Source organism: Helianthus annuus, chromosome 12, assembly GCF_002127325.2.
Source record: "Helianthus annuus cultivar XRQ/B chromosome 12, HanXRQr2.0-SUNRISE, whole genome shotgun sequence".
NCBI classification, from domain to species: Eukaryota; Viridiplantae; Streptophyta; class Magnoliopsida; order Asterales; family Asteraceae; genus Helianthus; species Helianthus annuus.
Window position 1 is genome coordinate 141841068 of NC_035444.2, and position 16987 is coordinate 141858054.

The 16987-nt window shown below is 35.8% G+C and overlaps 1 protein-coding gene and 1 long non-coding RNA gene across 2 annotated transcripts; one reads left to right on the forward strand and one right to left on the reverse strand.

Annotated features, from left to right (window-relative positions):
* Positions 1 to 1035: 1035 nt before the first annotated feature.
* LOC110895644 (methionine aminopeptidase 1D, chloroplastic/mitochondrial) lies at positions 1036 to 6453 on the forward strand. Its single transcript, XM_022142962.2, has 10 exons — positions 1036 to 1270; positions 3526 to 3595; positions 3764 to 3992; positions 4072 to 4233; positions 4976 to 5017; positions 5120 to 5191; positions 5276 to 5355; positions 5448 to 5545; positions 5998 to 6045; positions 6114 to 6453. The coding sequence occupies exons 1-10, from the start codon at positions 1156 to 1158 to the stop codon at positions 6257 to 6259; spliced, it is 1062 nt and encodes a 353-aa protein (XP_021998654.1). The 5' UTR covers positions 1036 to 1155; the 3' UTR covers positions 6260 to 6453.
* Positions 6454 to 16024: 9571 nt separating this feature from the next.
* On the reverse strand, positions 16025 to 16488 carry LOC110897012. Its single transcript, XR_002568366.2, has 2 exons — positions 16364 to 16488; positions 16025 to 16056 (listed from the first exon to the last, which is right to left on the reverse strand). It is a non-coding gene; the product is annotated as an uncharacterized LOC110897012 (long non-coding RNA).
* Between the last annotated feature and the right edge of the window lie 499 nt (positions 16489 to 16987).

Sequence of the window (16987 nt, forward strand, 5' to 3'; positions counted from 1 at the left end):
ACACCCACATAAAACATCATGTGTAAACTGGCGCCTACATGTGAAACATGTGTAATTTAAAATCCATATGCAAAAATACATGTATAAATGGATCCTTGATTAATAAAACACAATGTGTAAACTGGCATCAATATGTAATACATCATGTGTAAATTGGCATACAAATGTAAAACACTATGTGTAAATTGACGTATAAGTGTATAATATAATATGTAAAATGTTAAAACACATTGTTTAAGTAAAACACCGTGTTAAAAATTGACAGCAAGGTAAAACGTCATAACCAAATATAAAAACACTATGTACAAAAAACTAAAACGTCATGTATAGAACCTTAAAACAACAAGTATGGACTAAAAACACCATATGCAGACTTCAAACAATATGTAGAGACTAAAACACCATGTACAAACTAAAAACATATATAGAGACTTAAAAAACATGTAAAAATTAAAAACACCATCTTTCATAACCAATAACACTATTTACAAATTTATCCAATTCATCACCTATTTAGTACTATCCGTAAATCAGTTTTGAATAAAATTTATGTTAAACGTAGATTATAATACGTACGTCACAACTACATACTCTAAATTTATATCTCAAAATCTCAAAGGAGTTAAATGCCATTTTAGTCCCTGTGATTTGGGACATTTTACCAGTTTAGTCCAAATGTTTCATTTTTCGCCTGTGGGTCTAAAAATGTTTCATCTTTGCCATTTTATCATTCATTTTTCCTTTTAACAAGAAGGACAATTCGGTCATTGTATATGGTTGAATTGTCCTTCTAATTAACAGAATTACATATAAAATGACCGAATTGCCCTTCTTGTGAACATAAAAAATAGATGAAGTTAACTTAGTAAACTAAAATGACAACGATTAAACATTTTTAAACCCACATACAAAAAATAAAACTTTTAAATTAAACTGAAAAAATGAGGCAATGAGCTAAAGCACGATAATTAAAATGACATTTAACTCCTCAAAGAAGTTATAAACAAAAAAAAAAAAGAAACTATTATTTGCATTTTATGTTGTATATTCCCGCGAATATTATAAAGGCCCATAAATTCAGGGGCCGACAATATACGGATAAGAGTGGAGCCGGCGGCAGCACAGGAGTGGCCTGAATAATAATACCCATAAGAAATGGTAGGTGCCGGAGCGGCGACACTTCAGCCGCGTCTCATCTCATCGTTCGTCGGAAACTGTTGGCATAACCAATCAACGCAACACCTACATAACCTCTTTCGCTTTAACCCAGGTTCTTTCTCCCTCTCTGTATACAAATTCCAACTGTTATCGTGTTCATTTGTATCTGATCATGGCTGATTTTGTGTTTCTTTAACCATATATTTAAACCCTTTAGATGATTAGCTCCGATAGCTGTTATTTAGAAGTAGATGTTGCTATGCACACCAAGTGTTTGATGAAATGACAGGGTTTTTGATTCTTGGATATCTGTTGAATAACTTATGAGATGCAAAGTTTATTGGTTTCACCACTTAATTATCTCACACTTTAATACTTCATGTGGAATTTATTGTGGCTATATGAAATTTTTAATCCATAACTATTATGAACTTTGAGCATAATAAGCCAATTTTTATGGATGGTTTGGACCCTGGTTGCCTAACACTAGATCTTAGAAAATGATAATTTCTTTGGAAAGCTGTTTAACAATTAAATTGGTTTGATTACACTTAAAATCATCAGGTAAATCAACAGTTATGTAGTAATCTTATTTAAACAAATTTTGGATACAGTTGGCATAGTATCCTTCATTTTGGTGTTTATTTAGGTTTACAAATCAACTTCGACTCACATCTCCTTTAGATAATATTCTACACCGATCATGGAAGTCCAATACCTAGAAAATCACCGATAAGATATCGTTAACATTAAACCAAACATCGGTTTTAGCATAAATAAGATGCATACTAGGGTACCATAAGCAACCTTATTTAGGGTCAAGCAACGAGCCGACTCGAGTTGTAACAGAGCTGAGCTCAAGCTCAAGCTCAATTTTTAGCGCCGTAGGGAGATTTTTGAGCCAAGCCGAGTTGTACAGGTTTTGAGCTCGTGCTGGCTCGGTCCACTACCCTAGAATACAAGTAACAATCCACAACAAATGTCTTATGACCTAGATAATCAAATTAACAAAGACACCAACCGAATAACATATGTATGTATACTTACAAAGTGTATGCCTGTATAATCGTCAATAGGAAGGCGCCAAAAGAGGTACTTAAACAATATGTGTGAAAACGCAAATGAAGCTGAAACAATTGCAGCTATTGCGGTATTGCCTTGCCTTTAGTCCCCTACAATCTATTAGAAGACATTAAACTTCTTAATTCGTATTCTATTATGTAACAATTAAATTCTCTAAGTACCTATAATTAGGTTAGTTATCATATGACAGTTATATTCGGTTTGACACCAAAAACCGCCAGACATAACAATTGTCGGTTGTTATGTATATATACACTACTATGCCTGTAACTATTCGAATTACTAAGATTTTGACAAATTCTTTTATTGTTTGTTGAATATCCACATTCGATTTCTCATTATCATTACAAGTTTGTTTCCGCTGTCATTGTTTGACAAATTCGATTTCTTGATATCCATCACCATCTCCCAGAATTGACAACTACGTATAGTTTGTGCGATCTCATTTTATGCTATTAGACTTGTAGATAATGAATTAACATGTGTGAACATCTAAATGTATGTTCTTATACATGTTTTAAGGATGGAAGAACCATTTAATTCATCCATTCCGCTCCATTAATTCTTAGACCAAGAACCACCATTTTCGCTCAAAACCTGTTAGGGATTTGTTCTGCCCATTCATCTCCAAAGCTATGTTCGGTTTGTGAAGGAAAACATGGGTTCGGGCCGATTTCTTTGAAGAGGGACCATATTTGTTCCTACACTAACGTTGCCTAAATTAAAGTTTCTTGTTAGTTATTAACCCTAGTTTAGTCTCTATATAAACAATGCATGTAGTTATAATCTTTGAGAGAGAAACCCTAGTTGCAGCCGTGGACGTAGGTTTCACATCGAAACCGAACCACGTTAATTCTTGTGTTCGTATCTACGTGATAATCGATTGTGCGTGTGTGTGTGTGTGTTGTTCGCTTCTGAGTACCGCTTTGTAACCTAACAGTCTATACAGTGTAAGAAACTTTTGTTTATTTGAACTTTGTCATATTAAGGGTTAGCTCACTTTATACAAGCATGTGAACTAAATTTCTTTGGTGGGAAAAAAAAACTAAATCTGATAATATTTCATCACTTGAAATATATTGCCACTTAGAAATCTCAAATATCATGATGTTACAACGAGTCTCACGATCTATAACATGTTACAGTATAGAATATTTGTGTATTTATACATTAATCAATGCAAGTTCATTTTGTTCGTGTCAATCAATCAATTTTTTCATTACGGTATTTTGTTCTATGATGGTTTTATTGATACTCTATAAACAAATCTCTATGCTATTACAGGCCAAAAACATGTTTTGATGCGACAATCAAGACCATTCACCGGAATAACAAATTTTTTATTCAACAAAAGGTATATATCATGTGTTCATTACAACTCCACTTTTCACTTCCATGTTCCAAAGTGTCAAACGTATTCTCCAATCTCTTTTGCCATTCTTCTAGCTTTAAGTGAATTATTTGATTTTCTTAAGCAACATTGGTGATTAATTAATTATTTTAATATCCATTGAACTAGCAGAAATACAGATGAAATACCAAACACCACCCGCAAACGTTTAAAACCCGGGAAATTGTCTCCGCGCCGTCCTGTTCCCGATCACATATTAAAGCCTCCGTACTTGATATCTAAGAAGCCACCTGGCATTGCAAGCGGGCCCGAAGTGCATGATGAAAAGGGAATAGAATGTATGCGAGCTTCAGGTAAGCTTGCTGCACAGGTTCTTCAGTATGCGGGTACATTAGTCAAGGTAATATTTTAATTTTTGAGTCTCTCCTTTTTGATTTTTTTATCTAACCTTTTAATCTAACGGGATAATGTATTGGCAGCCAGGCGTCACCACAGACGCGATTGATCAAGAAGTTCACCAGATGATTATTGATAACGGAGCGTATCCATCACCTCTCGGTTATGGTGGATTTCCCAAAAGTGTATGCACTTCTGTAAATGAATGCATTTGCCATGGAATCCCTGATTCGCGCGAACTTCAGGTTTGTGTTATTAATAACAACTAGTGGGTTACCACCCGCGCTCCGCAGCGGGTTCTAAACGTAGATAAAAATAAGCAAATCGCGAGAGTTAAAGTTGTTTGACGTTTTCGTTAAGGGGCTAATCATGTCATTTTTAAAGTTGAGGGGCTAAGCATGTCATTATTAAAGTTGAGGGGCTAAACATGTCATTACGAAGGTTGATGTTTTAGTTAAGGGGCTAATCATGTCATTATTAAGGTTGAGGGGCTAAAGTTGTTTATTCTTAAAAGTTGAGAGGGCTAAAGTTTCTTGATGTAGTTGAGGGGCTAAACATGCAGTTATTAAAGTTGAGGGGCTAAACATGTCATTGTTAAAGTTCAGGGGCTAAGTTTGTTTATTACTAAAGTGGAGGGGCTAAAGTTGTTTTAGTGAAGGGGCTAAACATGTCATTCTTAAAGTTGAGGGGCCAAAGTTGTTTATTATTAAAGTTGAGGGGCTAAAGTTGTTTATCATTAAAGTTGAGGGGCTAATGTTGTTTATTATTAAAGTTGAGGGGCTAAAGTTGTTTGATGTTGACAAAATAGCATATTTATAGTATATATAATTAAATTAAAGTGATTTCAAATCACTCAGTAGTTTATCATTGAGCATAAAAAATAAAAATGGAAGAAAAGCTAGCCAACCTGCTAGATAGATCCTTTACATAAAAATAAGAGTAAGAAGCAATTTTATCCATCTCTGAATATATTTTCTAATATTACAGGATGGTGATATCATCAACATAGATGTTACTGTTTATCTCAATGTAGGTTCTTTTCATTTTCACATTCATCTGCTTTTTAGTTAGTTGTAAACCTCTAAACTATTGTTGAGATTACTACGATAATATGCTGTTTACTGGGCACAGGGTTACCACGGTGACACATCAGCAACATTTTTTTGTGGAGACGTCGATGATGAAGCCAAAAAGCTGGTACAGGTATTGCCTCTAGAAACATTGACCATCTCTTGCTTGCGTTTTTGCATTTTATCTATGGTATAATTTGCTACATTTATCGTTTAGGTAACTAAAGAAAGCCTAGACAAAGCAATATCCATATGCGCACCCGGAGTCGAGCTGAAGAAGATCGGCGAAGTTATAAAGTAAGCCTGGCAAAACGGACGGGTCAAAATGAGAATTGCAACAGATTTTTTTCAAATTATTTAACTCAAGATCCAAATTTCCTTTTTTCTAGTGCACACGCAGATGAACATCGTTATGGTGTTGTGGAACAATTTGTTGGGCATGGGGTCGGACGATTATTTCACAGTGATCCCGTTGTTCTACACTACAGTAATTCTTCAAAACTTTTAATACTCTCTAACTCATAGTTGTCAATAGCAGCTACAGCGACCCCTATAGCGCGCTATGTAGCCATGCGACCAAGTGTCACTATATGGGTCATAGCGACCAATAGCGTATTTAGCGACAGGTTTTTTTTTTTTTTTTTTTTTTTATTTATGTAAATAGCAATTAGATATAGCTATAAAATAGCTGGATTTATAGGTTTTTGTTAAATAAACGTAAAATAGCATATGTACAAGGGTATTTTGATGTAATATACATATACAAATTTTAAAAATTCTTTTTCTAGTGTAATCGCTATTTATAAAATAGCCGTCGCTATTCGCTACGTAGCCTATAGGTGCCTTGTCGCTATTCGCTATCGACAACTATGCTCTAACTTGATTATTTGATCTTTAATGATGGTAATCGTCTGATGTTGACATGTTGTATCTCTTTAGGGAACAATGAACGTGGACGTATGATGTTAAACCAGACATTCACCATAGGTGAGTTACCATGTTTTCTTGACAACCTTAATTTTAGCAAAAAATCATGATGAGTTTGTTTTGGGCAGAACCAATGTTGACCATTGGTAGCATACACCCAATAATGTGGGATGATGACTGGACGGTTGTTACGTCGGATGGGAGTTTGTCAGCACAATTTGAGCATACCCTTTTGATAACTGAAAATGGTGCTGAGATTCTAACACAATGCTGATTGTGAGCTCATGATCAATGAATAACCATCGTTAGTTAGTTCATACTTTATTTGCCATACAGTGTATTTTTAATGTTTACAAACCTAAATTTGTTTTTTTTTTTGTAAGGATTTGTACTCATTGCTGCTTGTTACAAGAAACAAGTTTTAGTTTTGAGAACTATAGATTATTCAATCAGTTTCTTCTTACGAAATGGTAAAAGAAAATAGCCCCAATGGGGGGTACAAGAGCTGTAGGTGCTTGTGTTGTTGGCTGTTGGTGCAAAATACAATTTTAATTGATGATCGATTCGGCCAAATTGTACACCAAAGGCACAAACTAATATCAACACCAATGGACCGACCATACATGGTAAGAAGAAAGCTGAGTTGGGTGAGTACTGAGGATGGTATGAACACGGTTTAACCTTTGATCAACCGAGTTCTTGTAATTCAAACATAAAGAAACTAGCCAACCTCATGCATAGACATTCAATCCTGTGAGATGTTTCTATAATAAGCTACACATCCTTATAGAATAGGCGAACAAAGTTTGTAACTATAATTATAAGTTTATAACAATCCACTTATACAAGAATTATATTACTATAAATGTTCCCGAGGAGTATATGCCTGATTGAAAACAGCAAATGAAAGTCTACCCCTTCTTCTTTTCTCTTTATTTTTTGCAAACATTTCTGTTTTTCTTTACTTCTTGACAAACCAAACTCCAAAAAATCGTTTTAAGATACTATTAATAGTGTGTTAATGTGGGAAATAGTTTCTAAAAATAATACTAAGGGTGTAGAGAGTGGTTAGACACTTGAAAGCGGTAAACTTCAAAATCAAGCAATGAGAGTGTGTCATGTCATTCAATGAAAAATGTTTAAACTATGCTCAAAAGTGTTGGCAATGGTAAGACACTTCACGAATTGGTAATTGGCGGAACCAGAACTTCTTTGTCAGGGGGTCATCATAACGCTGGAAAAGAAAGAAATAAACAAAATAAATTACTTGTAGTATATAAGAAAAGTGGGACAACATCATTTTTCAGTCAATCCAGCCTGGCTGATATTAAAAAAATAAACATTTGTTGCTCCTGCCTGATTTGACCCATTTCCCGGCCCGCATGACCTGCACGTATTGCCGCCTCTAGACAGCATATAATAACTCAGAAGTTCAAATTAACCACCTCTTACCGGGTTTGGGTGATTAACATGAGTTAAAAACCTGAGTTCGGTTAGAAACTGTCGTGATGCTTGCATATCCATCTTCTTAGATAGCAACTTTCTACACAAGTTTGACAAATTAGAAAGAAATGATGAAAACAATTGTAAAGTCACCTTATACTATGCAGACATAGGTGCCGTCATTCAGTTAAAAGAACTTTATATTTATGCATTTTACTTATTCTATACTTTTATGGCAGATTGGATTTTAATAATTCAAATTATGACCCATTGCCCAATAATAATCCATACTGACAATGTGACTGATATCACTTCTAACTTTTAGGTAGCGTTCGTTTCATGGAATGGAATGGAATGGAATTAGGAAGTTTTTCTTTGTAAAATTGATCTCGGTTGGGGGAGGGAGGAATTTGAAATCCCATGAATTTCTTTAATCAATGAAATTTGTGACTATTTCAACATTCCATTCAATTCCTTCATTAGAGTGAAGGATTTCTAAGGAATGTTGAAATAGTCACAAATTTCATTGATTAAAGAAATTCATGGGATTTCAAATTCCTCCCTCCCCCAACCAAGATCAATTTTACAAAGAAAAAATTCCTAATTCCATTCCATTCCATTCTATGAAACGAACGCTACCTTACTTTCCTTGCCAATGGCAAGCCCATTCTACCAGAGAAGTAACTTCATCTGCCCCAACCGTTTCTAAACAACTTACAAAAATGTGCCGTTGCTTCAGTATTTATTTTCCAACAATTAGTCTTTTTGCACATGTTTTATTGTTAAAGTAGTTCTGCATTTTAGGAATCGTGACAGTAGGGTAGAAGTGTTCAATGAAGTCCCTTGCATATTTATTTCCATACAATTTTGCTTTTGAATGTTATCTAGAAAATTGCCCCAAATATTCTGTCTCTTATCTCTTCTTCTTGGAGCTTTGCCTACTCTATAGGCTACCATACCGGCGCACACATGGGCGAGCCTTGACAATAGTGGTTATGAGTGTCACTGTTCAAATTTTCATTATAGATTAGTGTCGGCCAGTAAGTCATAATTTGGATTATAAAAAAAAAAAAAAATCCAATTTGCTAACTTCAAAATAGTTTGTATAATTAAAGTAGAGGTTGCTTAATTTTGGTGGATTGGATAACTTTTTCTTAGTGATCTAAACCAACTTGTAGATGATGTATAATCTTTCGGTTTGTAATCTGTAATGACTGATTCATTAATAAAGGGTTTCATCTTCTACATCTTTCTATCTTTTAGGTTTTTGATATCTTCTATGTCTTAAATCAAGTGCAATTTTGATGTTCGTCATCGATCCGGTGCTTTCAGGCTCACTAAGTTTTAAACGACCCAAAACTAAAACCCAAATTAAATCACTACTTTTGTTTTATTTATTTTATAATAATTATCGGCCCAAAATTAAAACCCAAATTAAAACGACCCAAAATTAAAACCCAAATTAAATAACTAAGTTTTAAACGACCCAAAACTAAAACCCAAAATTTAATATTTTTTAAAATCCTCGGAGATAGGCCTGGGTGTTGGTCATTGGCCTTACCACCTCCATCCTTAAGGTGACCATTGCGGATAGTCTAAGGGTACATTAGTGAGTTATACACACTAGAGTGTACGTAGCTTAAATATGGATTATAGAAAGATATATAATATACCGAAAGATCCTTATTGATTGTCCCACCATATTAAGTCACTATCATCCAATGATTTTCACATTATACTAATAATATTATACAAGTATAATCTCATTCTTTGTGAACTACAGCCTAGCATAATAGAGAAGCATATTCTCATGGTTTCTTACTAAACTAATTAATATCCAACGTTCTACTTAAATAAGTTTAATGGAAGGAGCGAATGAGGCCTCCAAGGGTTATGGAGCCAACCGAGAAATGTCATCTATGGGAAGAAAATTAACAAATTATTTTAAATTCCACTATGAATGGAGATACAAATGTCTGCTGAAAGAAATGTTTAAAAGTTAAATAAACTTTTTTCTGTTTTGACTTCTGATAAACTCATTGCAAACTGCTTTTAGAAGAAAGAAGAGTGGTAGGTCCCGAACGGGTATCGGTGGAATTTTAAATATAATTGTTATTTATCCTTGACCATGAAATTTTCAGCAAGGCAAGTTGATAGGTAGAACACATATAAAGAAAGTGGAAGTCCAAAAATTGATAGGAGGAACAAATGTTTGACACATATAAAAATGGAAAAAAGAATATTATGATGTGTTTGATTAGGGTTTATTATTATTTGGTCATGACTATTTGCAGCCAGCCATTACCAGCCATTAAAAAGATACCACCTCTAAGAGCATGCTAGTCAAAATTCAAAATTCAAATCCGTCATATCACCGGTCACATCATTCCAAATCTCAATCATTTCAAACCTTACTTTTTCCTCCAACACTCAACCATTCCAAACCTCCAAATCACACCCTACCTTTACAATAAAAAGGGATTGTGTGTATGTAGTCCCACTTACACAAACCAAACTCGTCAGGTAAAACAAACCGGTCCACCATAGTTAAATAACTCCAATGCAGGGGTGGTCCGGTTGTGCTGGTCCGCTTTTTGGACTTCCATTCCAAACTTGGCGTTGTTGATGCTCTAAGGCTATAACATGTGGTGATGGTCCTCCTAATTATCATCACCATCCTCCAAGTCATCACCACGTCACTCCATCCTCCATCACTAACCTATGTGCTGTGATGATGGTCCACCACAATCCTCCATTACCAATCAAATGCCTCAAAATTTGGAATGTGGACTGTGGTTAGCGAATCATGCAGACGAAGCAACAGTTCTAATTCGTCAAGCGATTTATAACGGAAGATGAATCAACCCGCAATCGACAACTATAGTGAAGATCTTCTAGTCATCGGAACAGATTCTGGTTTATATATGGTCAGAAATTTTTACATTTAAGAACCATTACTCAGGAAACTTGTCATTCCTTAAAGATTTAAAATTCTTTTAGTATTGATTCAAAAACTTGTCAGAGGGATAAGTTTAATTGATTAAAAGACCAACTCTCGTCACAAGAGGATCCACAGGTGTTCTATACACCGGGGATCACTCAAAGCATCCTAAGCCTAGATTGACTTGTGAAACAAGGTTTTTTTTATCAAAATTTCTGGCGAAGCATGTCATGTTTCTCTGATGTTTGAAACACCTGTTGATGATAGGATGTTAATACTATCCTGAACTAGGAAAAAACGGCTGAACCGGCAAAAGTAGTTGCAAATGGTCCAAACCAGCCAAAAACTAGTCTAAACAAGCCGAAACAAGTCTAAAAAGGCAAAAAGTGGCCTGGCCGGACGTGCTCCTTGCTTCTCTCGCTTATGCACTTTTCTAAAACGGCTAAAACTTGGACATGATTAAATGTAACTTAGCAGAACGAATCACTATTTAACATTCTAACTTTTAGAGAAGGGGGACGTAAGAACATCATACTTACGTTGACTAGTTTACAGAGTTTTTAAAATGCAAAACTTAAAAAAGAAATTCTTGTTTATACTGTTTTAATATGTATACAAATGATTTCAGCCTCATTTCATCTTCAAAACTCAATTTTTCAATGCAAGACAGTCTTTAGAAAATGCTAGTTAGCAAAGATCTTTCCAAAATTTTATTGATTTTAACAGTACGTATTTATCTAATTATTATGTCTACGTAAAATAAAACTTATATAGTTAAGATAAAACTAACAGTGGCCTTGCATGTACCTTAGACTAGTTTGTAGGTACACAATTCAAGCTGGCTTAAAGAAAATATAAATCCAAACTTTTTAACAGCTAAAGGTCAGCTTATTCAGTAAAGTCTGCGTGCAACATAAACTAATACATATGTAGACTACAAGACAGTTGTATTTCACTAAACTTTGTCGACCGCAAGAGCTTAATCTAATTTTATATAAACCGTCCACACAAAATTAATAAACATTACTCAGTGGAAAGTACTGGGGAATCTCTTGGTAATGGTGGTGATAAAGCTGATTCATTTGATATTATAACTCACAAAATCTAAGCAGTACACCATCTGATATTATTGAAAAATAGAAGATTTTGTATAATCATATCACTCGTGCAAGGATCAAGTAGTCAAAGTAAAAGTCAAGCAAATTGTATGGACAGTAGGCATTTAAGGACCACTGGTGGCTATAAGAGTCATTCACAATGCCTGCTTCACTTTATAATAAACTAGAGATGCAATTTTGACTTCACTTAATAAAGGCTGTTTATGTTTTACCTAACAAATTAAAAGGAAAGATGTTACTGGTCAGGTCAAGTCCCTGAGTAGTGTATTTTTATGCATAAAATCTCCTAAATCATTTAATTCAAAAAATTAGATTAGTGCTGAATGTGTAATCATACTTGTAAGCCATCCTAAGCGTTATTTTAGGGGGCTTAGACCTTCCGACGCTTTTAGGGATGACAAAAATACCCGAGCTCAACGGGTATGCTCGAAACCTGAAACATTTGGCACGGGTGTATTTGATACCCGATGGGTATTGGGTCGGTATGGGTATGGGAAAAAAAATATTTTGTGGCTATCAGATTAGATAATACCCGACCCGATTACCCGACACTATATATCCGTGTACCCCGAAATATATACCTGAAAACTTTAAAGGATTCATATTTGTTAGTAATGTTTCATTTTTATAGCTTTATTATTTGAAATTAGGGTTGTCATAATGGGTCAACCCAATCTGTTAAGACACGGACACGATAAGACATGAACCTAAAACACGTAAACACGAACACGACACGAAATCTTATCGTGTCAGATTTTCGGAACACGAACACGAACCTGTTAATAAACAGGTTACACGAAACGACCTGTTAAGACACGAAAAAATTACCAACGTATCATAAGATCTGTTTAAGACACGAACACGACCTGTTTAAGACACGAACACGATCGAATAGGGGAAGCTGTGAATCGAATTGGGAAAGATGGCGTTTGTGAGAGAGATTTAAATACTAGGGTTTGGATTGTCGAAAAAGAACCGCGTGTGTTTGTGTATAATTCATCCTAGGTCCCACGACTATTGACTCCATGTCCACACCCACATATAATATTTTTTTTTATTTTCTAATTATTAACATGTACTTAACGGGTCTTAACAGGTTAACGGGTTTTAACCTATTTAGACACGAAACCTGTTAAGGTCTTATCGTGTCGACCTGTTTTAGACACGAAACCTGTTAAGGTCAAACACGAAACATGATAACTTCGTGGAGGTTGGTGTCGTGTTATCGTGTTTGTGTTAGAATTGCCAGCCCTATTTGAAATATATATTTTGATGACATTATTCATATTTATATGCTATGAAATGTAAAATTATTTTTTTTGAGATTAGTGTTAATATATATATATATATATATATATACTAGCCGTTTACCCGCGCGATGCGGCGGGAACCATATCACTTAGGTTGGTGAGTTTAGGGCTATGTACAGGGCGGTTCGGTTTTGAGCCATAACCAAAACCAAATTCGTGATGCAATGGAAAACACAATACTTGTTAGTAATTCTAAGGGTGTGCATGATATGATTCAATTCAGTTGGGTCATAACTAAAATCTAAATTTTCGGTTATGGTACTTCAAAACCGGTCATGGGGATTTAGTGACGTTTGTGCATCTTACCTTAGGGTTTGTGGATCTACACATATATGAAGCATACAATAGTAAATCAGGGTGACTGGAACCCTAATTTGACCGGAATAGCATCTGCAACTCCAATCGATGACTTTATCTTTCTTGCTCTTCTTCTCGTCTCTCTTTCTATTCTTGCAACTCTAGACAACACCATCTAGTGAGAGAGAGAGAGAGAGAGAGCGCATCCGGGGGCAGGATGTGAATTTTGAAATATGAGATGGTTGATCCGATTGAGAACGCACTTGCTGATGTTCATGCCACGTCTTCGACTGTGAAAGCGGGCTAGCTTTCGAGCCATGGGATATGGTTGATCCGATTGAGAACGCACTTGCTGATGTGGCTGCCATGTCAGACCCTGAAGAACACATAGAACACATTACGATTATCTCGATCACCATTCCAACAACGATAGAACAAATATAGATATTCTCGATCACCTTTTCGTACTTACTTTTTGAAAATGACCAACTTGGTTTATGCTATCAACAAGATGAGCAGCTTTCCCGAAGAACGTGTGGACCCCGGTAGCTAACACAACCGCCTCCATTTCACCCTGTTTGCAAGTTGAACCGGAATAGACACCGTCACCAGGACCTTTTGTGACCGGGAGAGACTCACCGGTTAGAGCCGACTACAAAGTATGGGTTCACCGGTTCACGGGTGCGTACAAAATTACTAAAACATGATCAAGAAACAATTATACAACTTTGACAACTCACCTGGTCAATCTTTAACGGATCGCCATCGAGCAAACGAGCATCAGCTGGAATAATATCACCTAACTTTATACTAATCATATCTCCGGGGACTAACATGGAAGCATCTTTTTCATTCCATTTCCCATCTCTTAAAATCTTTTGATAGAATTTATAAACAGAATGAATAAATAATGAACAAAATAAATAAATGATATGAACGTATAATACCTTTGCTTTTGGGGCCAGTCTAGCCATTAGAGCACCTGCTGCATTACCAGCATTGTTTTCTTCAATGAAACTAATGGTGGAGTTGATAATACCCACAGTAAACCATGTTTTTTTGACCTTAAATAGTTTCTTTTGAACACTTCTCGTTATTACAACTGAATCAGATTCAGTCGTTCACTGTGACTCTAATTTACATTCAGGGTGAACCTCTATCTCCAATTCTACCTGTTTGTACTCTACATCATGATTTCATTGTAGAATTTGAATTTATATGCATAAAAGCAAGTACAACATATGAACACAGTTTGATACCTTTTTATTCCTAACTCATTTTAACCAGAACCAAACAAATACTTCTTTAAAAACACCCCATTTTGACCTGAACTAATTTTTGCTTGAACCCATTTTAACCTATGCTAATATGCTTACATCTTGAGATAAAAATCTTCATTCTACTCTTGTTAGGGTGCATCAAATTCGACTCTAACGTTGGTATAACTCCATGTAATACTGAATACGATGTCGTTGCCCCAAATGTTACTGCTTTTATCTCCGAAAAATCTTCATCTCTAGGCACGTACAATGAGAGTAATGTCCTCGACTCCGACCAAGGTTCTGAAATTAATTTCACATAACAAAATTCATTGCATATACCCTTAGCTAGCTGCCTAACTCAAATAGAAATCCAAACTATAGTATTATGTACCTGTGGAGGTCATTTCACGACCAGTTCGGCAACGCCTAGGCTAAGGATGTCTTCCCACCGAGCACGGGCCTAGCCAAATTTGAGCTTGATTCAGGATCGCCAATGTCATTATACACATCATAATCATAAATTCTTTCGAACGGCTTGCGCTCCCCTTCACCATTGCCTCGAAGAGACTCGAGATCTTTCTCCCTTAATGCCTTCAGCCCCACAGGCGTGTCTGACGATAGATATGACTTTTCACCAACCGTAGACTGATTAGAGGGTCACTGGTATATGATGGATTATACGATTTATTTTTACTTTTGTTTAGAAACGCTAACTCACACATCATCTGAAGCTACTTCTAAAGTTATATCATTGTATGCTATGAGAATAACATATAAACTGGCTTTTTGTACACAATAAAACTGATGAGTTCATCCAAAATCGCAGGTAAAGCAGCTCCAAATATTTCTTTCTTATCAGAGCCAGTCTGATCACGATAAAACTGCAAAGCGCAGTCTAATTTGTGCCCATCTGCTTGATAAAGAGCATAAGCAAGAACTTTTGGTAGCTAGTTGACTATAAGTTGAACCATATCTGTATTCAACCATTTGGCCAACTCAAATAAGGTAACCACAGCTTTATTAAAACATATTTCGAGTATATAACCATATTACAAATTTTCTTTATTTTTATATGCTAAAAATTTATAAAAAAAGGTTTATGCCTGTTGTACGACAAGTTGTATGATCCGCAGAACAGCCTTAATACACATAGTCATCTTCAAAGAACAAAGTGTTCCCTCTATACTTCGCTTCACCATTCATATCGAACTGCAAACCCAAACAGGAAACACATAAATGTATATCGGATCTTGAAAAAAAGAAACATTATATGCTGGTAATGGAAGATGAAATTTTTGGCAATGGATTGTTTAGGAAAAAGGCTAATACTTCTAGGCGCTTTTTGCAACTCATAAATCTATAGATAGTTCGCTATGCCTAGGAGCGAACTCATGGCAAGTCTGACATGCCTCATAGAGTTTAAGAGCCCGATGGTGTGACAAGTGAACCCCACAGATAACTCCAATCGCCATAAATTAAACAAACAAAACCAAACCTCACCTGGAATGAAACGTCGGATTTGTGATGAAACCCTACCCGCCATCGTCGAAGGCGGCGGTTAGGTTCTCAACACACCACCTGCGTCGTCGTCTAACCAAGCTCATCCTCCTACTTAACTACCACCATTTTTGATGCCGTCAAACGCAGCTAGCCATTATCAGTCACTTCTTGTTCATCTTCATTGTCTTGATGATTGAGCCCTAGAAATACAATGGTCAATTAACTACAATTAAATCAGCCATTAGCGGAGTTTATTAACCCTTAACTGTATCAAAAAACACTGCTATTTGCAAGAAGATTCAGGTTAACCATTACAAAATAAGTACAGTCGATACTATGTTAATCATATCATAAGCACTTGAAAAGGCTTGCAAAAGTTTCTACCCCATACACCTGTTGTGCACATGTGTTACAACTTTCATAGACAAAACAGAAAACAACCTAGACAACCTGAAAAAGAACATCTACCCCGAAACACGAACCACTGTAAAAAAGTTGCAGTCATACCTACGCTCGCTTCAACGCCCTCTGTTGTCAAACGATCCCTGTTTCTCCCAATGCCTTCTGTTACTACCGAAACCTAAACCCCCAACTCTACTTCTATTGTATGGTTCACTTCCATCCCACCTGCATAATCAAATTTCTTAAATGACATTTTGATCTACAATAATAAACCATAAAATTGTGTATAAATTTAGAGACATATCTAACCATACCTTCACAAAAACCAACAAAAATCTTGAACCCCTTTAAAAGTTTGATGTGTATAAGCAGAGTTTCTCTGATGACTTTCCACAAACAGTTGGTAGACGTGGAGCAAACGACCATCATATCTTCACCATGTCACAATCTACTTCTAATTGTTGGTCCTCTTTAGTAATATCCCCTGTGTTTCAAACGATGACAACAAATTGCTTCGAAACAACACCCACGTCAAAAGTAAATGAGATATGTATAAGAAATAGGACTCATCGGAATTTGATCGGAACCTCACCAAGCGGTGAACCAGCTAGACACCAAAACACACCCACACCAAGACACAACCAGTCCCAAACCCAAGATACAGCCCCCACCCCACGCAAAGACCACCACTCTGACCTATTGAATTACTTCCACCAACCTGTACACTAA

Excerpts from the sequence above, each read along its gene's own strand:
- LOC110895644 (XM_022142962.2), top strand. The coding sequence starts at position 1,156 with ATGGTAGGTGCCGGAGCGGCGACACTTCAGCCGCGTCTCATCTCATCG. Across the intron at positions 3,596-3,763 it reads AATTTTTTATTCAACAAAAG|AAATACAGATGAAATACCAA; the intron begins GTATATATCATG and ends TTGAACTAGCAG. Across the intron at positions 5,546-5,997 it reads TCCCGTTGTTCTACACTACA|GGAACAATGAACGTGGACGT; the intron begins GTAATTCTTCAA and ends GTATCTCTTTAG.